Source organism: Lonchura striata, chromosome 1 (assembly GCF_050655825.1).
Source record: "Lonchura striata isolate lonStrDom1 chromosome 1, ASM5065582v1, whole genome shotgun sequence".
NCBI classification, from domain to species: domain Eukaryota; kingdom Metazoa; phylum Chordata; class Aves; order Passeriformes; family Estrildidae; genus Lonchura; species Lonchura striata.
Genome location: NC_140703.1, coordinates 70,578,329 through 70,603,616, shown reverse-complemented (window position 1 = coordinate 70,603,616; position 25,288 = coordinate 70,578,329). Strand labels below are relative to the sequence as shown.

General features: G+C 34.7%; 1 protein-coding gene across 12 annotated transcripts in view; it reads left to right on the top strand.

The window, feature by feature from the left end:
- Nucleotides 1-25,288, top strand: part of PAN3 (poly(A) specific ribonuclease subunit PAN3) — an 86,529-nt gene that overhangs the window by 31,341 nt on the left and 29,900 nt on the right. For 8 of the 12 annotated variants that reach the window (XR_014955540.1, XM_085580059.1, XM_085580094.1 and 5 more), the window contains 8 exons: nt 2,976-3,137; nt 11,151-11,301; nt 19,201-19,448; nt 19,884-19,988; nt 20,612-20,669; nt 21,758-21,919; nt 22,081-22,197; nt 22,305-22,406. Coding sequence is in view for 11 of the 12 variants with exons in the window: in XM_085580059.1 (XP_085436185.1) it covers nt 2,976-3,137; nt 11,151-11,301; nt 19,201-19,448; nt 19,884-19,988; nt 20,612-20,669; nt 21,758-21,919; nt 22,081-22,197; nt 22,305-22,406 (1,105 nt within the window). In the remaining variant the exon portion in view is untranslated. The remainder of the gene's footprint in view (nt 1-2,975; nt 3,138-11,150; nt 11,302-19,200; nt 19,449-19,883; nt 19,989-20,611; nt 20,670-21,757; nt 21,920-22,080; nt 22,198-22,304; nt 22,407-25,288) is intronic. The other 4 variants (XM_085580103.1, XM_085580079.1, XM_085580075.1 and 1 more) reach the window with 2 other exon arrangements.

Sequence of the window (25,288 nt, the reverse complement as noted above, 5' to 3'; positions counted from 1 at the left end):
GAAGATGCTACTTAGGAAGGACTTGTTTTGGGAATGGCTCTCTTTTTGTTTCAAGTGTAATGTTTTTCAGAATTTAGGGGTTTATCTTTCCTAATAATTGTGCTAACCAGTAAGCTCCTATCATTACTTGCTGGCATCAGCTTGGTTCTGCAGGGCAAGGGTTATGATTATTAGCTATGGTTGAAAATGCTTACCCTTCTCGCCCTGGGGCAAATTAAGCTGTTGCTAGCAATTAGAGGTTGTTAGCTGTTCCCTGCCTCATGTAAACATTTGCAGCCAGTAATTATTACATCTGAACAGCTTTTTTACCTCATAGACTGTAGGGAAGGCAAAAAACCAATTGTTTTTGTAAATATCCAGGAGAAATTGTCCCCAGGTATAAAAGTTTGGTTTATTAGTCCAGATTGTCATGCCCGGTGTTCTACGTAGATATATTTACCTATTTATATATATATGCTTAGAAATGATCAGTGGTTGACAAGTTCTGGCTCATTTTAAAGTGAACTGTTTATGTTACTTTATTTCCTGCTCTTTGTAGAGGTCAGGGAGATAGCAAGGTTGATATACTGCTTCAAACTTCTCAATCTATTTGTTTTTCCTTCTGTTTAATATCTCCTCTTGGCAGATACTCTGTTTTCTGCCTTTAAATTCAGATTGCATTTCTAACTCAGATTCAAGTTTGCTCTTTGAGAACAAGTGTTATTTAGAATTACTTTGGTGCGCATAGACTAAAATTTATTTCCAAATGTTAGTATTGTCTAGTCTATCTTCTAATGTCTGTCTAAATAATGAAATCTTGACCTAGTAATCCCCTAATGTTTTATGATAAGTAATGAAAGAAGTGTTTCTTTAGACTCATCCAGTGCTTAATTTCTTTTTTTAATACAAGTATGTAAAGAACTATTGGAGCATGAATTCATATTGTCTCTCTATGATCTTTCATAAAGTCTAGAATACAATTTCATCTTGTTGTCTGGAATCTGAATCCTGTTGTGACCAAAATTGCCTTTTTCCAGATAGGCTTATTTCCTCTTTTGCTTTGGTTCTCCTTTTCAAAATATTTGTAGACAACCAGTTATTATAGAAGATTAGAAGAACCCTTTGTGAATGGAAGCATGTTTGGGCACTGGCTTGTGGTCCAATAGTCTGAGGCAGACTGTGCTCCTGCACTTGGAAGAGCATAGGAAAAGAGAGATAGGGGAAAGCTTCCAGGGAAACTTATTCTTCATCATATTGTTTACACTAGTCCCCCTAAGAAAAATACATACTGTGTTCAAACCCTGCCCTACAGTCCCATGTTGCTTGAATGTCCTGCTTCTCAGCTCCAATGGCTTTGCAGGTTCAGATTTTAGTAGTCTTTCTGATTTACTGAGACAAGTTGCCCGATAGTTGAACGTTTCTCCTAATAAACAACCAATATTTAGATTTGCCATGATCAAGTGTGTGTTTGAACTGCAGGAGGACTTTGTGCTACCCATCACAGATTTCTAATTAGTATGCTAAAATTGTTTATAATTACTAAGTTTGGTTAACTCTTCCATAGAGTTTGTTGCCTTTGGTAGTTCATAGTCCATGTTGGTGTCCTTGGGGATTTTTTGTTGTTTTGTTTGTGGGTTTTGTGGGGTTTTTTTAGGGGTTGGTTTGTTCGGGTATTTTTGGCAATTGGGGTACTGTTGACTCCATTGTGTTTTAATTCTTTCCAAAGCTTTCAGCCTAAAAGGTTCCAGGGAAGTAGAGGAGATAATCTATTCAGATTTTGTTTTTCAGCCATTTTATGATAGTTTTGTTCTGTGTTTTACAAATTGTTTCTGTGTGAGTGGGAAGTCATCTCTAGTTAGATTTTTGCCTTGTTTTCTGAGTATATTTTCTAAAGTGTGTACGAAGGTACATGTTGCTAAGATTTCTAAGATGCTAGGTGAAATAGATACCTGAATAAAGGTAAGTTAAGCTTTGATTACTTAGAGTGATCTATATCCAGGTGATGATTACAATGTCACATAAAAATGCCCAAACAAAACCCCACAGCAAAGGAAAACCAGCCAACCCCTGCAGTTTCATCCAATTGTTGATATAATTGGTATAAAATTCCTGGTCTAAATATGCATAGATGCTAAAATATTTCTTCTGATGATATTTACTATCTAGGTAGATACACATAGGTTTGAAAGCACAGAGAAATCTGGAAAACTTTTGTACTTTACCTGTTTGAAAGTATTTAACAGATTTTCTTTTTTGCAGTGTGCCTTTTGAATTTGATGTTCTTGTAATTCTTTATAAATAGTTCAATTTGTAGAGATCATTGCCAGTGTAATAGAAATGTCACTGTTAATGAGGTACAAGTAATTCCTGCATATTAACTTGCTCAAATATGTTTTATTTTCTCTATTTTATGACAATTCCCAATGCATTTGTCATAGTAATTCTTGTCTGTTTTCACTTAAAAGAGTAGCTGAAGTCATTTTTTTAAACATTAACCCGAGCAGAAATGCTTTTCTCAGAGTTCTGCTGCAATTGGCTACTCAGTTCCACCTGATTTTTAAAAGCAAATTTTCAGGAGATGAGTCATAGCAAATTTGAATTTAAAATTTGTTTTGTAGAAATTTCAAGGGAGGTGTTCATTATTATGATGTGATTGAAGGTATTTATTTTGAACATATGGATATTTATTTTTAAACAATTTCTCATTAGGACAGAATGTCCAAATTTATGTGCATATTTCAGTGGCTGACTTGTGATGGATAGCTTTACTTACAAATAATTAGTAGTCCCTGAAGTTTATTTTCTTTGTTTTTTATGCATTGTGTATTATAACCAAATAGTCAGGATTGAAAGGAAACAGTCTCAGTTAAATTTTACTTGCAAATTGTTTCCTATTCCACCAATCCAGAATCATGTCATAGTGTAATACCTATTTTAGTGTAGCTTTAGATGAGGGTTGTTAGGAGTGGCCTGGTTTCTCTCCTTCTTTTTCATAGCCCAGGAAGTATCGACTGGGAATGCTGGATGAGAGGATAGTTCCGGTGGGATCAAAAGCAAGAAAATCAAAGAACCCTATTGGCTGTCTGCCTGACAGGTGTAAAACAGGAGTACCCATCAATATGGTTTGGTGGAACAGAGTCACAGAAAACAATTTACAGGTAAAATTATTTTTTACTGGTCATTTTTCAGTATTTTGGATGTTTTATTTTCAGTTTTGGAAAATGTTGGAGGGAGTTACTCCAAGTATGAGTTAAAATCAAATCAAATATTTTTTTCACATAATGGGCATAGTGGTTCTCTAAGAGAGTGATTTGGAGATACTTAATTATCTTCACCCATTGCTGAACTATATACTTTACTTGATTTTGGTATAATCTGAGGAGAAGGAGCAGAAGTAATAATTTAATGTATTCTAAAAGCAAATAGCTGCAAACTTTTAATTCTTATCTGAGAAAGCTTTTTACTGGTAAAATTAGTGATTGTTGTTAAAATGATTGACACAATGAAAATAGATACCATCAGTACAGAATTTGAAGACATTACCATCATGATCAGGAAGTATAAATTCATAATTTTTATGTTGGAATAGTTTATACTTCTCAACTTGTTTGAGAAATGTATGCAACTCTTACCATTATTTTACTTTATTCCTGGATCTTCTTCAGCTCTGTAAGGAGGGGGGTGGTACAGCTGGATTTGAATATCTCTTTACCAAAGTAGCAGGTAATCCTTGGGATGAAAATTAAGAATAATTATAGCCTAGGATGAATCTGCTTTATATCCCTTAAATTGGAGGTTAGATGGAACTTATTGCAGTGGTGGGGACTGCACCACTGCTGCTAATACTATTTTCACTTGTGTAGTGCTTTTGATTCCTCAGAAATTGTTTTAGTCTTCATATGAGGGTTATGTTGTTTTTACTATTTTCTAAGTGAAGTGGGTAAATTGATAACAGACTTATAACTAAGACTTAAATTGTGGCATTTCAGGATTTTCTATTAGTTCACTGAATTTCTGCCATGTAAGGGCCAGCATGATGCTCGTATGAGCTCCTTTCCACACTGATACTAGTTTTGCTTTAGTACATCTTGGTGTTATTGAAATGAGCAGTCATGGGCAGTGTGATCTAGGTGGCACGATGCTATGTTGTTTAGGGACATTTGGACCTTCAGTCCTTCTTGCCCTTTTGCTGCTGGAGAAGCAGCATAGTCACTGATGGAGAAAAGATGAAGCTTAAAGGAAACATTTACATTTGAATGACAGTGGTGAGAGCCTGTATAACAGTACTGTTTTGAAGGGAGAGAAAATTGACAAACTAAATTTATTGTGTGTATCTCACAATGAATGTAAGCCATAATTAAAAGACAGTTTTGAGAAGAGAGAAGCAGAAAATTGATCTTTAGTTTTTGACATTAATGAACAAAAAAAGTCCTGTTTGCACTCCTGTCCTCTGTTGTTTTCTTGCTGTACAGTGATACAAGCTTTGTTGTTAATCTGCTCCATTTAGATTAGAAGCAAAAGAATTTAATGCTTTTGGAGGCTGGAGAGGCAGTAGCCTGAAACTTGGGGCTTCTTGCCAGGAGCAGTTGTCTTCTCAGTACCTGTGCACTCTGGAGTAGTGTTCAAAGTGTGGTACAGGGAAGGAAGCTCAAGCTCCCAATGTTTTCTGAGGTTGGCAGTGTTTGGGACTGGTTGCAGAGCACATAGCTTTTGAAGTATGCAGTTCCAGGCTCCTTTATGGCACCAGAATCCTGGCTGCATAATTGATTTAAAGTATGTGTGGCTTAAGATTTTACATTACATGATACAGTTGCGTAGCTTCCCATGGAGATGTGGGCCTTAACAAAGCATGTATATGCACATGTGGTGGAAATACAAACAGAAGGATGTACCAGCCATAATAAATAGAATTGAAGGAGAAACAGGAGAGATTGAAGAGCAGCTGTGGAGTCTGGCAAGACTGAAGAAGCAAAGGTGTTAAAACTTGCATTGTAAAATAATTTAAACTGTTACTTCTGTGTGGCTATGAATTTATAAACCCAATCTGTTTTGTTTAAATATGGTGTTACAGTTACATGATTAAAAGTGAAGTCTGCAGAGTGAATTGTACTCTGCGTTATGCATTAAAAAAGAAAAAAAAAAACCACAAATCAAAGTTTGTTTTATGTTGATATATTCTACCTTATATTAGGAAATGTCCTAAGCTACTATACTACCACATGATATATATAATAATAGCAAATGTAATCCTCCTTAGAATAGTAGGAATCAATACATTTTAGTTATACAGGTTAGTTTTTATTCACTATCAATAACTGATTTTTTGCTTCTTGATCAAAAAATAATCATAGAAATTAATTTTTTCAAGTATGTTGCATTAGGAGCATAGACCTCTAACATTTTAGATGTTTTTACAGTACTTTGAAGGATTTTTATTAAAGAAACATGAAAATATTCCAAATCTAATTTTAAAGTTTGCTTTTTAGTGAGATCTACTTGTGAGTTGTAACAAGACTTCACTAATAGTTTTGTCTGAGTCTGTGGTCTGGTTTACAAACCAATAAATCTTTAGCCAACAAATTTTACCTAGTTTTAATGAAATTGACTCTTAATTCTTCTGCAAGAGCAGTAGAGTAACATAAATAATAATGGTGGCAAATTGAAATTTTTTAGAGCCTATTGTTAGAGTGATGCGATGATTTCTCACAGTAATTATAATAATATAGCATGTTACACAAATTCACTGTTGAGATAGAAAGATTTGCTTTGAAGTCCTTGGTGACCTCTCTTGACTTCTGGGTTTCTCTGACATCACAAAATGACTACTTTCCTGATGTCATGGCTCACAGGGAATCCTTGGAGGAATTGCAGCAATGCTCTGTAAAGTGGATCTCCTTATATAGAACCTCTGCCCATTAAAAAAACAACAAAGAAACCCCAAAACCCAACAACAACAAAATAACATGTTAAGTTCAAGAAAAACTTCCGTGTGTTTCTGTATTCTTAAGAGATACTATGAAAACTGTGCCAAAAACAGACTGGTAAAGGAGTGTCCTGCTTTATAGCATGGTTGTGGGTTAGTGGTGGTTTTCTGTAACCATTACACGATTATGTAATTTGGGATGCCAGAACAGATAAGCATAAATTTGGAAGTGAAGGAGAACATAAAAAGAGAACAAAGAAGCTTGTATCCAGTTTCTAGCATGTTAGGTACATTAGCACATCTTTTTGAAATCAAATGAGATTGGCCTACTTTTTGAGTTAGGTAGCAGGCTTTGGTTGAATGAGGAACCAGAACCAAGTTAATGAAGTACTATTACAGTCTCTGAGGCTGATGTGGTGTCTCTGCTGCTGCTGTACAGCTGTGTTGAGAGATGCTGAATGAGAAATGAAAGAGAGAGTGGTTTCCAGTATTCCTGTGGGATCCCTGCATGATTTTCCAAAGGCTTCATAACTTGTACATCCCTATATTCCAGCTCACTTCTGTACTTAAAGGCACTTTGAGGATTCATTTATTAATTAATGCAGCACTGGGGCCTAACAAGTTTATCACTGAGAAGCATAAAGAGAAATCATATGTATCAAAGTTTCTAGTTGATGGAACAGGAATTTTGATTTTATTTCTGGATTGCAGAAATCTGTTATGTGCAACTCCTTAACTTACAGTAATGCCACATGCTGCTGTGTAGTCCTTCTAGTGATGGTCTTCAGCTTAGATTCTTCGCTTCCTCTTTGCTTTCACATGTACATTCTTTTAAGGATCCTTGAATTGTTCTGGAGTGGTTTTTTTTTTGTTTGTTTGTTTTTGTTTTTGTGATACTCATAGAATATTTTGTTTCTTCCCCTCCATGCTATATTTTAATTTCATTCCCTTTTAATAGTAAAAGCATAAAAGTCACCAGACAAATTCTAAGCTGACTGGTAACACAAATAAGTAGTTTAATAGTCCTGGCCTCCTTTTGTACCTTTTTTGTTCCATCCTTAGTAACTGCATATTGGCTAAAATCAGTCTTCATTTGGACTGTATTGATAAAGTTTTTTTTCACTCTGATGTACATAAGTGTAGGAATTGTTTTTGTAAGTGGAACTGGATGGACTCAGTTTTGTGGTCTGTCTTTGGAAGTTTCTTTGCAAAGCTGACTGGCGTGGACATAAAGAGTCTGAGAACAGGGTATTTAGATGAAATTTCTTCGTTGAATCATTCTGAGAATGCATTATATAAAATTCAGGTAATAATTAGGGAAGTTGCTTTACTGCTTTAGTTTGACACATCTTTATTAATATACTGGAAGAAGGGGATGAGATTTCAGTTGGCAAGGTTGAGAGGAACAGGGAATGATGGCAATTTTAGCAAAGGTATCAGAAGTCACCATAGGTGGTTTGCTAGAATTACATAACGTAGCTGACACAGCTGTACTTCCTTCTCTTTTATGCTGTTTGTTGGAAACGTACTTATGTGCATTTTGAAATTTTGTGTGTGCCTCTTTATGGAACATTTACATTTGAAACTGAAATTAGACTTATTTAACACAGTGCAGACAGTGCTAGTAGGTTTTCTTTTGTTTTGGGTTTAAAAGTACTTTTTGACATCACAGTATTGCATAATCATTACATGATTCTTGCATGTCCATTCTTCTGGTTACTCTTGAAAATTAATAACTGTTTTAAATACCCATTTTCTCTACACATTTTACTAATCCTGATTTATTCTGATGTCAAATTTTAAGCCTCATATGACATGAATAAATTACTTTTTTCTGAGATGAACAATTAATTAGTAATTAGATTAAATTTGTTTAAAAGGTGTACTTGTGCAAAATTTAAACATAATACAGAATGAAAAAATGTTTTCACTAAAATGATATAGATTATTTTCATTCTTATAAAAGTTTAAATTTTTTAATGTCCTCTTGGGAAGTCTGGTAAGACACTAATGGAAAAGTCATGTTCTAAAGCATGGTTACCATTTAAACAGATGTTCAAGCTTACAATTGATCCAAATGTAAAGCTAAACCTGGAATTTATACTTTGTATTATGAGTTGACAGAGTGAAAGGCCAAGAATATAATACTTTGAATCATTGGCCACTAAGAATGTTGGTCTTCTAATTTTGGCATATTTGCATGGTCATTGCTGTAAAATAGTTATCTACAAAGATTCAAAACTAATTAAGATAGTAAATATTTAAGAGCTAATAGTAATATTAAATTCCCTCATTTAGTTTGGTCACTTAATCTAGCCTCATTATTTTAATTATTTTCATGGAAGAAAACTGTTTTCAGAAAAATGAGTATTTTACTTCAGATAAAATGTTTTCAAAAGCATAGACGTTTTTGAGAACTGCAGCTTCATGTAGAGGTAAGGAATTTAAATGTGGATTGGGGCTTAAGCTTCAAATTGTCTGACAGTATTTGCTAGTTTTGACCACCTATCACTAGAATTTGCCGTATTAATTTGATTAGTTTATTCTGGCTAGTGACTGTGGAACTTGATTATTTTTCTGTATTTAGAAAACAACATGAACATGGAAGGGTCTTTTAAAATTGTAACCAAAAGTTAAATCACTTTTTTTTTAACAGAGGAAAAAGTCTTGGATTGCAGCTTCATGGTGGTAGCATCACAGAGAAGTAAAACAGGCTTTGACAGTATAGGGTCTATGTTCATAAATCAAAGCTGTTTACTCATATACAACATTTTAATCAGTTATGTAAAAACAACTTAATCTTACTAGGCTTTGATGCTCATCCTGAATTGTGATATCATAAAATGGAATGCAACTGAATTTCCATCAGACTTGACCCATTGCTGTTGGAAATTCTACAGCATAAACCAGATCAGCCCTAGCAGATTCCTGGGTTAGACTCTTTCACTTGGATAAATTAAAACACCTACCAGTTAAGGTGGAGCTCTTTCTTAAAGTGAAGCTGCATTTAAAATTTTTGATGATTATAGGTAACTTTTAGTAAGAAAATACCTTTTTGTAAGTAAGTATCATAGTAGTAAATAAGTAACTTTTAGATGTGAAAACTGGTCTATGAAAGTTGGCCGAATGCATTTAGAAAGAAGAAGCATCTCTGTGCTGTAGGAGTTTGAATCAGTAGGTGAAAATGATAAGAGTTTAGCCAGAATACTATGGATGTGATTTTGGGAACTCTCTCAGTTGCTCTAGAAAGTCTGAGTTACCTTCCAGAAGGTGTCTTTTTCTGTGCTTGCATGTTTCTATGCCACATCCCACCCTTGTCGCCTGGTTGACACAGTATTTAGATGTGGTAGGGCTGTGGATGTGTCATTGCTACTTTTAGCAGTGAAAAAATGTACATCTTGTGGTTCCCTGGAATTTAGTTCTTTTAGCAAGATGATACAAATTCTGTCCCTTGTTCTCACAGTTGTTCTGTTTGATGACTATTTAGCTCTATCACTGTTTGGAAGAATTGTACTTTATCACCTTTGTAATTTTCTCCAGTTTCAGTGCATATTTCACTGAAAGGTTGTGTGCCAGTTTTTATCTAGAGGAACAATATTCTTTTAGCTATTCCTGTACCTAAATTCAGATAAGTCCAGAATATTACCTTTTCAGTATAAATGTATCAGTTATGCTTTCAGTTCTGTATAATTCAACTCATCATTTGTTTTGCTGTATTAGTGCACATTTTAACATGTTTTCTTTAACTGTGATTAAAGAGTTTAAAAATTCATGTCAACTCTTTACCCATTTAATGTTTTACCTCACAATCTGCATATTTAGTTATAGCTGTTCCTTGAATATTCACAAACATGCACATGTAAGGTGATAAGGTAGAATCATAAAGTCGATGGTGGTTAAAATTTACCATGTGATTAAAGGTAGAATATTTTTTGCTATTTGCTTTTAAACCTGGTCATCTTCTTTAATCTTACAACTTTGAGAACCTTCTTTTCAGCACACTGAAATACATTAATACTATGATATTTAGCAGAAATAATCAAATAAAGGTATTAAAACCCAGTTAACAGAAATTCTTCTGAAATGCTTTCTTTGCTGTCTAAATTGATATTCACACTTCACTTTTAATTTGGCAATAACTTATTTCTCTAATGCCACTTTATATTGGTAAAATCAATATTGGTAATTTAACTAACAGTTGATATATTTGGTTATTTTAAAACTGCCTGAAACCAAAGTAATCCAGTATAATTTTCTGTAAAAATACCATTATGGATTTTCTTAACAGTATCCCTTGTCTATTAGGAGCTGTTGCTGTCTTCTTATTTTACCTAACTTGTTTAGACACTTTGGAGAGGTACTGTGCAGATTACTTAATAAACTAAATCCTGTAATTTAATAATCTTCAAGATTTTCAGTGCGTTCATGTAATAATTGATTTTATTTCTTGGCTTAATGTAGTTTTTGTTCACTCCTGTAATTTGTAATTGGCTATCCAATTATAAGCTTTTTGCCTTTTGAGCTCTAACTGGGATTTTCTTTTTCTAACCCTCCCTGCCCCAAATCAAACAAAAACTTCACCTCAAAACTAAACATCATGATCCCAAACTACAAAACTGTCTGCACTACTTTTAATAGAAATTAGAAATTGTTCATGTGTTTAAGTTCTAACAAATACTGTATGTTTGACCATCATTCTGCTTCTATTTTTTTCCATGGCACCAAATTAGATTTTATTATTAAGGGTGCTGGATAAATGAAAGAGGTAATTAAAGCAGTAGTTACCTTCACAAAATAACTGAACATAAAGATTTATTTTAAATGGAGGCAGGAGTGACTTTTCTAGTAGGAATAATTTTTACTCCTTTAATTTGAAATTGCTGGTTTGTTTGAGATGAAATTGCTGAAGTCATGGGGGAACAGTCTGCAGCTGTGACAAAGCTTTTTCCAACTTGTCAAGTCTGTTCTCCAACTTGCTATGCTTATGGAAAGCCTTTTGCAAAATGTGGTATGAATTTGTAGACTAGCTGCTCATATGGGAAGTTTGCTTATAACACTTCAGACATAAGCTAAAAACATGTCAAATTTGTTCATGCAGACCAGCTTCCAGTATTCTTTGTTCACTTCAGCAAGCTGTATGTACCTTAAAAATACCACCTGTACTAGTAGGCCTGTCTAGAAAGTATTTTCTACCAAATAAATCCCTTCTCATTTGAAAGAAACATTTGATTTATTGTATTTTAAACAGACACCAAATCCTTCTGCAAATGAGTTTATTCCTAAAGGAGGATCAACTTCCAGGCTGAGTAATGTATCCCAGTCAAGTATGTCTGCCTTCTCTCAAGCCTTGTTCTCTCACCCCTCCATGGGAAGTCCTGCTACTGCTGGGTTAGCACCAGGTAAGTTGAGAGTAATGATTTACAGTACAGTGATTTTTTTTTTTGTCAAACATAACTATATATATATATATATATATATAGTTCTCAGATTTATCAGGTATAAATGTAGCTACCTCCTACTTCAGCTCTTAAGGCAATCATTAAAAAGCAGAGGAACTTTGGATTTATATTCCAGTAGTATGGAAGTCACACTGCAGGCTGTGAAATCTGCTCAGCTACAGCAGCATTGAAATTACAACTTACTCTGCTCTTTTTGGGGTAAAGGGTTGCTGAGTTATCACATACTGTGTCCTAAGTGGTTCTTGCCAGAGCAGTACCTGAAAAGGATTTAAACTACCCATAGTCTAGAAATGCATTGTAGTATACAATGCATATGATCTTGGTTTACTACACACCAGTGTGCTCTTTTTATTTGTTTCTAGACTGTGTGATGTAGAAGTAAATTTTTCAGTATTAATGAGTGCATATGGGACTTAAAAATCTGGATTAAAAATACAAAGTAGAAGACAAGCTAATTCTATAATACTCTGCCTTGCAAAATAGTGTTAATTTTATTGTATCTGTCATGTGTAATCTCACTTTTAAGACCAATTTATAGTTATTTCCCAGGTTTAAAATTCTAACATGTTCCATGCAGTCATGTAATTGAGTGGCAGATTTTTTTACAGATTTAACAAGTTCAAGCCCTTCATGCATCTTTTAGTCTTCTGATCTTAAGATGTTAATTTAATGATAATAATTTCATTTAAATAAAATTAAGGTATTTTTAATATATAGCCATCAGAAAATCTGGATATTCACACTGCAAATTCTTTAATGAGTTTCTGTATGTACTTAAACCTCCGGCATTCTCTTGTGGCCACCAAGAAGCATTAGGTAATTGCCAAAAGGTGGACGGACAAATGCTATAAATGATTTTTTAAAATATCTATTGGCAATTACCATTTATTAAATAACTTTCACTCTTTCCTGATGGCAGTGTCAATGGGAAAGAAGCCAACATTTTACTTGCATGTATAAACATAGCACAGCAGGCTAGGAAAGTGATTGATACTTCTGCTGACCAAATGAACATGTTGTGGAACTGTCTGCTTGATCCTATATTGTGCTGTACCGTCTTATTGGAAAACTGTTGTGTTTATATGCCTCTCAGCCTTGTCACCTGGATTGAAAAGTGTGTAAAGGATAAAATAGAATACAGTAAAATGATCTACTTTTGGAAAGTGTCCAGTGGGGTCTCAGAGGGATCCTTCACAGTCCAATTTCTTTACTATCTGTAAGTAATACTTGAAAGGATAAGTAACACTGATCAAAGAAGTTCACACAACAATTTCAGCTCCTAGAAATAAATCTAGATAACAATGCTACATACTTTCTAGCCTCAAAGACTATTGTTTGTTTATGGACAAGAGGGATGGGGGAGTATTCATAGGAGGTAACTTCAGACAGAGTTGTCGTATTTCCCTTGCTCTTCCTGTATAACTAAAATGAAAATATAGTTCAATGTAGGGATCTTGATTGGATTCTCTGAATTTTTTCTAGAAGCTTTTCTTTTCTCACTGAGTGCAGAATTCTCTGATACTAAGTGTCCTATGTAAATACCACTCACAGACATTTATTTTTATTTAAATGTTAACATTAAAGCTGTCAACATAATCCATCCAGAGATTCCTGTTACCTCAAGGTCAGTTAGGAGGTGGTCTAAAAAATTTGGCTCTTAAATAAGAAAGCAGTATCTTTGTGTGGGGAAACGTCACCACTTAGATTATACTGGGTAGCAGAGTAAAAAATTCTGAAGTTGTCAAGAAAAAATGGTTAAATTATGTTAGGTTTCAATAAGTGAAAACAATTTCAAACAAAAGCCATATAAGGAGTTTATAAGAATTTTCCTTTAAATAAAGATAAATCTCCTTCTAGTTAAAGGGTGCATACTGTCCTGTAGAATAACTTCGTGGATTTAAGTATTTATATGAGATTAAGTTTGCTTATTGTAATTTACAGGGTACTGGAGGCAATCAAAATTTCATGAGAATTAAGGAAATGTAGTAGGAGTATTTAAGACTTACATAGTTTTATTCACCCATAACAAAGTAGATAAATTATGAAAAGAATCTTTTGGTTTCCTTCTTGATGATGAAAAAATGTAAGTTCTTTCACATATCTAATTTCTGAGATTTCCCTAAAGGTAGGTGCAAATCAAAACCACTTTTGAAATCTAATTATTTCTTGTCCTTGGAAAATAATTGTTCTGCCTGTCTTTTCAACAGTACTGCAGAAATAGTGAAAAATATGACAGGGGAAACCTCAAGTGCTTTAGTGGGTAACTTGTTAGATCCATGCTTGGTGTATCAATTAGGATGTAGCACGGAAGAAGATTACTCCAACATTCACATGTTCACTTATGTAAGTGCTTTCTAGGGTAATCTCAGTGCAGAGTCATGCTCATCTTGGTGGCCTTTAATAGAGTATGGAAACAGAGTGATATAAAATGCAGCTTACACAAGTGGTGGGAGAAAATTGTTTCACTGAAGAGTTGTAAACAGATCTCATTTACTGTTTCCAAACTCTTTTTCCATAAACTCACCTGAATGCTACCTTATTGCTGCTCCCTTTCCTTGCTAGCAAACACACCCTATTTGTTGTTTGTGTGGGAAATCTAGTAAGAAGTTGACAGTCTTCAAACAGCACTTTTGCTTATAAGCTTATCTTACAAGTCCTGCATAGCTGTATTAGAGTATTAATGTGATTAAAATATGCAACAAAGTGTATGAAAGAAATTAATGAATGTCATCAAAGTGATAAGACATTGCTGTGTTGAACTTGAGAGAGAGCAGATGTATAGCCCCCACTCTAGTAGTGAAAAATGTCAAGGTTATACATAAAGAATGATGCCTTTGTCACTGATAGAAGTGACAGCAAATTGTTGTTGCTTTTATAGCTAGTCCAAGTCAGGTTCTGATCTATGCAGAATGTAGGAGATCCCATTTCTGACATTGTGAGCCTGCAGGCTTAGGAGCCACGAGTGAGAAGGTGTTGTGCTTTGTGTCGAGTTGACACATCTCCATTGTGATGAGCTGCAGGATTGTAGTTCTCAGAACCCACAGCCCCGGCTGGAGATGGAGCAGTTTCAGCTGAGGTGGCTTGTGTGGCTGAAGGCCCCAAGAGCTTGTTCTAGCTTCCTGGATCAAATCTGGTGCAGAGGAAGTTCTGCAGCCATTCCAGAATAATGTAAAAACAGAAGAAGGCAAAGAGACTCTAAAATTATCTTTTTTTCCTAATTGAAACTGAAGAGTAAGAATTGATGATTCAAATTGTTTAGGGAATGAAGCAGATTTAATTAACTTGAAAATACACAGCTGCAATGCTAATGACCTTATAGAAAGCTTAAAATAAAAAGAAATAGTTAATGAATTTAGGGATGCTACTTTAAATTCTTGAAATAATCTGATATTATAATTTACTTTGCTTTGTCATCCTTCAAAATTTACCTAGTAGTCTGGGATATCTCTAAAGTACAGAACATTAAAGTGATAAAATGTTAAATGTTTAATTTTTCATCTCTTAATGTGTTACAAGCATTAGAGGCATAAGGATATGGTTGTACACTAGTAAATTTTTAGGCAAAACTTGAAGGTTTTTTTAACCTTTAATGCTGTAAGCCATCTGATTTGCATACATGTGAGTATAATGAAATGCTGCCTCACTAAGTTGTGAATTCTCATTAAATCAAAAAGTTGTTGTTACTGTGTCATTAAGAAATCATGCTTAATGGTCTTTGATCCTGATTATCTGTGTGAATTATCAGATTCAAAATACAATCTAGCTTTTAATTCAAATACATTGTGTGCTACAAAGCTTTATTAGAAACATTAATCTCATAAAATGTCTTTGGACATTGTCTCAAATGCATGTCAAAGTCTACCATTTCCCTTTCCTTAGTCACAGTGAAACTTCAAAAATAAAAAAAAAGGCAATAAATGAAAATGTGAGAATAAAGAGGGGTATGTAAGCATGATCTCTCTCTTTACAGAATAAGAAGGCATCAGGAGTTGCCGGTGTGTGTAGGTAGCCTGCACATTCACTGTTAATGTTGGGAAAAGATCTTCAAATCCCACAATCATTTCCCTGTTAGTGTGACAACACCATGACAGCTGCATACTGTGACACCTCTTTTTAGACAAAAAAGTGAAAGTAGCCCTTTCCCCTTGCAGTTAATCTTTTAAGATTGTTTTTGACTTCTTCATTAAGTGTATTAAGATTCCTCAAGACAAGAAATGGAGAGGGACAATTTGAAAAAGTCTTTTTGATGTCTGTCATAGTATTCCTGTTGGCATTTGAATTTTAATACAGAGGAATCTTGAACCCCCCCCCATAAGGAAAGCTTAATATTATTTGTTGAGATCACTGATATGAATGAGACATATATACATGTGTATATATATGTAAATCATAAAAAGTAGATTTTTTTAAAGCTCATTTTTTTCTTAGGCCCTTAAGTGAAATGGCATTTATATAAACTGTGTTGTTAAAACCAGCCTAATTCTGTGAGGTCTGGTTCCATTGTTACTACTGTATGTTTAGCAACATCTTTTTTCTTGATTATGAGTTAGTAGGAATATATAATCACTTGTTATTGAAACTGTTTTTATTTTCCTATAATTCCATTTGTTATGATTAGATATTATTATTAGTGTGCTATTAACTGATTGAAATACTAAGGAAGTTGGTGATATCTCCCTGAGTTTGTGCACTCTATTAGCTGCCTGAAGTACTTAAGTATGCATAGTTTCACTGTATTAAGAGGTTTGTTTTTGGTTTTTTTTTTGTTTGTTTGTTTTTTCTTTTTGTTGTTGTTATGCTGGGCTTTCAGTTGTTATTTAGATTGTGCAGAATGTAATGCAATCTCTCAGAAGAATCTGTCTCCTTCAATATTTGTTTTCTCAAACTGTACCCACCACAGCACTAGGAGCAAAATTCTTGTAGCATGTGTAGTATATTGTTCTAGTAGAATAATGCCGAACTAGTCAAGATTATTTTATCTCCTGAACTCACTATGCATATTGGCAAATGAGGAGGCCATATATTCTGCCTGCCAGGTGATTTTCACTGAACTCTCAATGTCCTTTTAAAATGAGGCCGAACTAGACTGGAAGGCCATCTGAAACGATTTGTGTAATGCTGTGATCTTTTTCTTTCAGTCTTGCATTAATACCTGTGCAAAGACATTAAGGATTTATATGTTTAACTGTTCTTCAGCAGGAATCAATTTTTTTTAAAAGTAAATCTTGAAGTGGAAAATTGTATCTATAAAAGTCACTAGAGATCTTTTTTCTTCTGTGAAACTTGTAATAGAAGGTCACAGTATAATTTTAGCGAGTTGCGAGTTTTCACTTTTCTGTGAGATATTACTTACTGTCTTGTACCTGTAGTGTTTATTTGAAAGCAGAAAGGTCTTCAGTTAATTTTCCATCAGTATATATTAAGGCTGCTGAGTTCATATTTCATGATCCCTACAGTTGGCTGCTTTATTGAGTTATTCTTGAAGCCATTTAGTCTGAGTTATGTGCTTGTGAGGACTTCAGTTAATACTGCTTTATTGGAATAGAGTGTAAAGACATGTCAGTAACTTTCCATAGATGAAGAGAACTCTAGTTATCATTAACTGTAGAGTTGCTTTAGTTTAATGGCCACTTTAGTCATCCTTCAGCCTTTAATACTAATGCATTGTTTCCTTTGAAATTGATCTTTCCCCCCAGTAGATTAAGAATACATTTGTGTTTTAGTCTTTTGTTAAAAATGTAACAATATTTACAGAGCTGTTGAAATATTGAAATATTACTCAGTCACTTAAGGTAACTTTTACCATAGTGAAAGCTTATTTTTCTTCTGTAGCGTAAATTTGTGCTATCAAAATATGTAACATTTTACAGTCATATAGTTCATTTCTAAACAGATTTTTAGGAGACTATTTATGTTACCATTTAGCAGTGCATATTATTATTAATTTTTTAAGTCAGTGCACCAATCGGCAATATTCTACAATATTGCTTGTCTACAAGGTGTGTACACACATGTATGTGTATTAATACAAAGAAAAGTCCTAGCCTAGAAAAGTGCAGACTTTTTTCCTTTAATATTCTTATATTTTACAGTTTTATGAAACGAGTAAATGACTTAAAAGACACAATTAAAAAGAAAAACATATGATTTTATCACAGTTACATTTTAAAAATCTTGTTCATTTGTTGGAACTATTCACTTTTGAGGAACAAAAGAGAATTTTGCTGAATTAATGAGCATGGTTTTTGAGATATCAAAGGAGTGAATGAGAAGAGCTAAATGAAAGGTTACAAATATTCTTTTAATATCATTAGGATAATATAGCTTCAGAGTAATTTTTCCCAGGGTACTACTTACTTGTTAATACTGAAACTTAGTTGCTTTTGTTTCAAAAAAGAAAAAAATTAAATGTAGGAGGGATTAGATTACTTTAGGGACACGATACAAGTGTGAAATCATTCCTACACATTACTTATGATGCATTCTGAGAACTCTGCATGCAGTAACTCATGACTGAAGTTAAACAAACTGGTTTATGTAACTAAAAAGTGTGTATGCGAAAAAGGTTCCTCTTGCTTTCATTAGTTGGATATTTGCTTAAATTACTCTGGTTACTAGAGTTTACATAATTAATTTAATCAAGTATCTGAATAATAACTAACAATTCTTAATGGGAGCAGAATTCTCAGCTATCAGTAGAATGTTAAATATGAAAGCTGTGTACCTGCTATCCTTTCAAGGAAAAGATTTAGTATGACTAATACAATTCTGAGTATATAGAAAAGAAAGTACATCCCAGTCTGAACTGAGCAATAATACCTTTCAAAGATGTTTTCCTTGGTGTTAATCTGAACACCTGAATGTGTCAGATCTTCTGCTAGTAAGTAAATCTGCAAGGAGTTTTTTTGAAGGGTTCTCTTCCTCAGCAGCACCCTGGAATGTCTATTTTGCACTTAATTTTTATAAGTAAGCAAGTCTGAGAATTCTGCATGCAGTAACTCTTAAAGTAGTTAGACTGTTCGGTAACTAAAAAGTATATGTGCAACTAAAAAGTATATGTTGCCCTTGTTTTTCTCATTGATGCACTTTGTTTAGAAGCAGAGTTTCTCAGGCATTAGTGGGACATTCCACTGCCCCTATAATGTTGAAGGTGAACACCAGCCAATAAAATAATTTCAAATAAATTAGAATAATTCCAACAAGAATGTTTAATAGACTTCATATCATGAGATGTCACCTACTTTTACGTATCAAAGAGATCTTTTGGAGGATGACTTTCGAATATAATAATTGCAGGAAAATAGGTAATTACTCCCCTGAAGTTATTAATAGTAGCATTTGTATATTATTAGCACACTTATTTTTGTGCTGTATTACTGGAGACATAGCTGTGGAGTTCTAATAAAAGGTACATACATAATTAGGTGAAGTGAATTACAGCTAAGCAAACTCCGCTGACTGCTCATGTAACCATTAAGTAAACACTCACATACATAGTAATTAATATTTTATCTTTTTGCAGTTTAGTGAGCTATCTTTTAGACACAGCATTATTTTGACTTGTCTTCCCTTTTCAGCTACTTATGTTTTTCATTTCAGTTCTTCGTGTATATATTGTAAGTTCTCAAGCCCTATTTCTCTACAATAAGCAAAGATTTTGGGGAAAAGATACCTGTTCAGTCATGCTCTTACTGTTTTATCTCTCAAGGATTTCTATATCTGTATGAGAGTTAAGTGCTGCTCAGAATGTTGTTGGTAGTGAAGGCTGCTTTTCTGAAATTGCTAAATTTTTTTTTGATGACAGATTTGATCAAGAACGTCTTCTTGTGTTTCTTTAAGGAATGTCACTGTCAGCAGGATCTTCTCCTCTTCATTCTCCCAAAATAACTCCTCATACATCTCCTGCTCCTCGAAGAAGAAGTCATACTCCTAACCCAGCAAACTATATGGTGCCTACTAGTGCCTCTGCATCTGTCGCTAGCGCTGTCTCTCAGCCTCCATCTACTGGCCAGGTGATCCAGAAGGAAACAGTGGGTGGAACAACATACTTCTACACTGATACAACTCCAGCACCTCTCACAGGAATGGTATGTTGGCTTCAATACACAACTGTCTGGAGTTTGTAAGTGCTGAGTTCGTTGATACTACAGATGTTATTTTTAATGCTACAAACCGCTTATTCTGTATGACGATGAGGCCTTTTAGTTATTTCAGTTGTGCTCCAAAAATCACTGAAATATAAGGACCAGAGAATTTTTTATATATTTCTACAGCTGTATAGAGCTTTCTGGGGTTTTAATACAGCAATAGCAAGAAAGCATTCCATATGTCACAGTGAATACATTCATAATGAGAAAACATCAAAAAGTCAGGGCAGGATTTTTTTGATAGGTTAAATAGCTCTTATATTTACAGTGATGGGAAAAAGGCAGTTACAAAACTGTGGAAATTACTATGTATATACATATATACACCTACACCTTAAGGACTTTAAAAAGCTTCTTGAAATATTTTATTTTTAGGTTTTTCCAAACTACCACATCTATCATCCAGCTGCACCTCATGTTGCTTACATGCAGCCAAAAGCAAATGCACCTTCCTTCTTCATGGCAGATGAGCTCAGACAGGTAAGTTGTTAGAGAGTTTAAAGGAAAATTTAATATCTTGGCAAAAAATATAAAATTATTAATGGTAGAACAGAAGTAGGCACTTGCAACCTGTGCAGTCAGTTTTCCCTGTGGAGAATCTGAAAAATTGAATCTTGTAATAGGTGGAGTACCACAAAGGGTGGGGGTGAGTTACAACATATATAACTGCAATCTAATCTGCATGCCATGATTTGCTCTTCAGCTCAGTAGTATTAATGATGGGTTTATTTTCATAGCATTATTTTAAGCTGCAATACTATTAAGTTTTAAAGTCTCCCACTGAAATGGAAGCGTATGCAGGTGTTAGTTGAAGAGCTGTTCTCAGGGTTCGTCATCTCAAGGCTGGCTGTGAGTGTTATTAATTTCAGCTTTACTGTAATAGTGCCAGCTATAGCGATCATCTTCTGAAGCTCCCTCAAGAATTTAAGTATTTTATCATTCAAAATTTCAAGCTGTTGATCTTCTGACTCTCTCTGCCCTAGACACATCAATTCTCTATTTTAGTACAGGTAGCTAGTACTTCAAAGACAGTGTTTTCTTAAATTATCAAAAATAATGAGCTGAATTATAATGTTCTAAACTTAACTTACTTTTTCCTTCAGGAACTCATCAACAGACACTTAATAACAATGGCCCAGATTGATCAGGCTGATATTCCTGGTAAGTAAGTGTTCCTCAAAACTCTAAACAGTGATCATGTTTTTCTGCAACCATGTACATTCATCTATATTAACAAGCTCTTGCAAAAACTGACACCTGTTATTATTTTTTCATGGAGCTTTAATCATCAGCCTGGGCCATGGTTAACCAAATGCAGTGTTTCAGAAATATGAACTATTCTTTCTGTCTTCTATTGTAATTTTCTTCTATTTTGAAGCTCCATAATGGTTAGGAATAGTTAAAATTGCTGAGAAAGGAAAAATCATTAAGACAGTTAAGCCTTGTTAAGAACAGTTTTGTATTACTTTGTAGGTATTAGGTACCTCTATAAATGATCCATATATTTTTCAAATGTTGCATGTAAACATTTTGTTTGTTTTGAAGTGACTTGGCTGGTATATCAGAGAAGGCATTGTATTAGCTGTCAGGCAGAATAACCATATACTCTTTACTGTGATTTGGCTTTTGGGGAATTTACATTACTCAGCTTGATTTAAACAATTTTTGTATGCAGTATCTTCTCAAATATGTGCATAATATGATAATGATGCAGTTAAAATAGTGCAGTTTAGTGTTTTAATCCAGATGAAGTGTGAGGGTAATCTCTTAATCTGATTTGCAAACCTTCAGCACTTTTCTCTCCCTGTTTTATAAATCACTATATTAAAACACATAAGATTGAGACTTGCTTTTTTTTCTGATGAAAATGCGGGTCTTACTATGGTATGAAGTCTGCATGGAAATTGGTGTTTATGATTGAATCAGTGAAGGGAAAACACCAAAGAAATACCATTTGTAAGGGTGAGTTTCTAAGGTAAATGAGAAAATGGCAGATGGAATGGAAATGGTATCTATTCTGTTGATTTTGCTTGGTGTAACACTTTTTCTGAAGACAGTCACTTTAGTTCAGTGGGTTCACTTCAGGGAATATGTTGTTGTTAAAGCAAAAATAGTGAATTTTAGCTTCACATGCACCTAAGAGATGGTGGAGATAATTTATATATTAGTGAAAGTCATTTTCATTTTCTTTGCCACTCAGTAATTTTCTCAAAGTCAGCTGGGGCCTAATGTGTTTCTGTGTATTTTAGCAGTTCCTGCGGAAGTGGACAGCTACCACAGTCTCTTTCCTTTGGAACCACTGCCACCACCCAATCGGATACAGAAAACGAGCAACTTTGGGTACATCACATCGTGCTATAAAGCTGTAAATAGTAAAGATGACCTGCCGTATTGCCTTCGGAGGATACATGGTGAGAAAAATTGGGTTGTCTCAGTAGGACTAGCATTCCAAAGCATACCAGTCATCTTTTAGTGTCTGGTTGCTTCTTAGCAGTTGCAGATGAAATGCTAAAGTAAAAACTTCTCATTCTAAGCATTATACTTTAAACAATGGGTTTCATTTTTTCCCTAGGTTTTCGTCTTGTTAACACAAAGTGCATGGTATTGGTTGACATGTGGAAAAAGATTCAGCACTCAAATATCGTAACTCTGCGTGAAGTGTTTACCACTAAAGCTTTTGGAGAACATTGTAAGTTTTTCTTTTTTCTTTCCCACTGCCCCTCCCCCTAGCTGATGTGTTGATGCTTTTTTCAAATATGCTTGAGTTAGTAAATATCACCTGTTTCTATATTTAAGCTTTAGTGTTTGCATATGATTTTCATGCTGGAGGGGAGACTATGATGAGCAGACACTTCAATGACCCTAGTGCTGATTCCTATTTCACAAAACGGAAATGGGGTAAGGAAACCACACTATGATATAATACTTCTATACACTGTTTCCAATACTTCAGCAGCAAACATCTGGTCACAAATAGTTGTTCACCTTAATTTTTTGGCTAATCAGTTCTGTCATACCGTAAGCTGATTGATATGAGAGAGTTCTTCTTCACCTCCTATTTGTAATTTTTTTTTAAATTATCAAATAAGTATAAAATTGATGTCAGCATGTAAGGGAATTACAGCTCTTTGAAAGAAAAGTAAGTTGGGACAAAATTGGGAGCCATGAGCTCTGGTGTCCTTATTGCAGGTCTGTCACCAGGTAACACCTAACATTTAATGGCGATGATTCCAAAATTCAAAAGATATGCCTTGCCAATTTTATGCTTACTGTTTAGGTGTCCTACCCTTCTGGTTTTTTCCTCACTGTGTATTATGAGGAATAATTAGACAGTATTTTATTTGATGACTGGAAATGTGAAGTACTAGTTAAGACAAGAAATTAATTGAAAAACCCCTGTACCATATTCTTTTCATACACCAACTTCACATCTTAGGTCTGAATTTTTTTATGATGTTTGTACATAGCTTCAATGGAGTCGCTAAAACTGCATCAATGTTCTTAGATGAGATCTGTCACAGAATGGTCTGTGGCTCAGCAAGTAGCCCAGTAGATCTCATATGCTTTTGGCTAAAGCCCTTTCCTCTCCTAAACAGTGTGCTGTCAATCTTTCTTCCTGTTAGGACCAGTTTGTGAGCCCTGCAGTCTTACAAACTGCAGTCAGGTGTTTGCAACACAAACAGTGCCATGCTGAGAAAGAGAGGCGATCACTGCTGAATTGAATCACATAAAGACTTAAGGTAGAAAAATACCCTGCAGAGCTTTTTGGACCAACTTCTTGCTTGATGCAGGACCAGCCCTGAAATTACATCCAGCACTAGGAATAACCGGATGACTGTGACATGGCTTGTTTTTTTTTTGTTTAATTAGAGAAGATCTTCCCTAAATGTCTTTAGGCTGCGAGCATATGAAGAGAAACAGAAGCTAAGGCTTTCTTCTTTCTTCTACCTTTTGAAATTAGAGCTTTTAGCTGTGAATTCAAACTCTTTCAAAAGCTGAGACCTAGAACTTCTCTTGGCTATCTTCTGCATCAGAGTATAGTGGTTTGGTAGTATGTGAATATGTTCAAAGGCTTGAAGAAAACCTTATATACACTGAAAGACCTGTGGATACCTTGTATACTGCATAATTCCCACTGACTTTGTGCTGAGCTGACCATTATAAGTGGAGATGGAACTTGATTTCCACCACTGATTTTGGTGGTAGTATCTCAGATGGAGGAAACCCTAGTTTGATGTGTCATATCCTGTGGCAAATCAGAGTGCAATTACAGATTCAATGAGCCTGATGTAAAACTAATTTGGTGAGATAAAACTGGAAGATCTACTGCTAGGTTAATGACTGTTACGTGCAGGACTAGGCTTCTGAGCGTTTCCCAGTCAAGGTTCTCAATTTCCATGTGAATCACTCCTTGTTATGTTTTTGTATCTCACTAGAGAATCATAGTAGAATGATGTCTGTTCTAGGTAAAATAATAAAAGTTACAACAAAATTCTTGGGAACACATTCTTTTGTCACACTGGAAAATAATTAAGTTATGGTCCTCTAAAGGGCAATCATGTCTCATTAATCTATCAAAGTTCTTTAAAGGAAGATCCAGTAGATAAGACCTTGGAATTTTCAATGAAGTCCAACAGAGTCTTTAAAAGAATCTATGTAATCACGTGTCAGAGAAGGTTCTCAGGTTAATGTCTGGTTAGAATATTGGAAACAGAAAGAGTGAACAATGAAGATCACTGATGGGTCTCACAAGAAGATGTCCTGGGAGTTGTATTTCTTAACACATTCACTTGTTTGCTCTGAAGATAAATGGTCCGTCAAAGTTTGCTGGTAACACCAAATTATTTGGATTGTTAAAAACAAAAGCCAATTGTGATTGATTGCCGAAGGATCTTACAAGACTGGAACTCCTACTGATAACATAGCAGGTGATATAATGTAAACCAATGTGATCAAAGGAAAAATGTAACTAGCTTTAAACATGAAGTGATGGCCTCTGTTGTGACTGTTGCCGCTCAGTGGTAGGTGTGGGACCACAGTTAAGCAGACTGACTAAAATGCTGTCCTCTTGCTGAATAGCTGGAAGTAGGTTGATGTAGCTTATTAAAAAAAGGGCAGTGGAATGCTAGACATTGTATTCAAGATGTGTGTGCCTGATAGACTCTCATCTGTAGCTGTGTTACTCCTCATGCATTTTGAAGGGTGTAGAAGAGCAGCAAAGTTGAGATGAGGCAATGGTGATTATCAAAACTGTGAAACAGCTGTATGAAGAACAGCAGAGTGGAATAATGCTTTTCATGCTTTTAAAGATGGAAAGGACTATAATGGGGTTAAAAATGACAGGAATATGGTCTGAAAAATCATCTGGAATAACAAAGATGAACAAAAAAACTTTATTTCTTCTAGCCTAAAACCAAGGACTTAACAATGAAACTAGACAGGTAGCAAATTCAAAACCTATGTAATGATAATTAAGCCATGGAACTTTCATGGATTATTGTGGACATCTGCCTAGGTTCAAGGGGGAAATGGGCTTACTCATGGTTGAGAAATATTTGGGGACTGCATAGGGATGATACTTACCTCTGGACTGCAAATCACTGGAGGCTAATAGAATATTCTACTTGTTTATGTTTATATGCTTCAATATTCATGGCAAGCTGATTTTTGTGTATGTGTCTCTGAAACAGGCTCATGGGTTATCTGGACCCTTTGTTTTGCCTACTTCATGTTCCTTTTATAGGCAGGAATAGTATGGGAAGTTGGAAATAAGACATCAA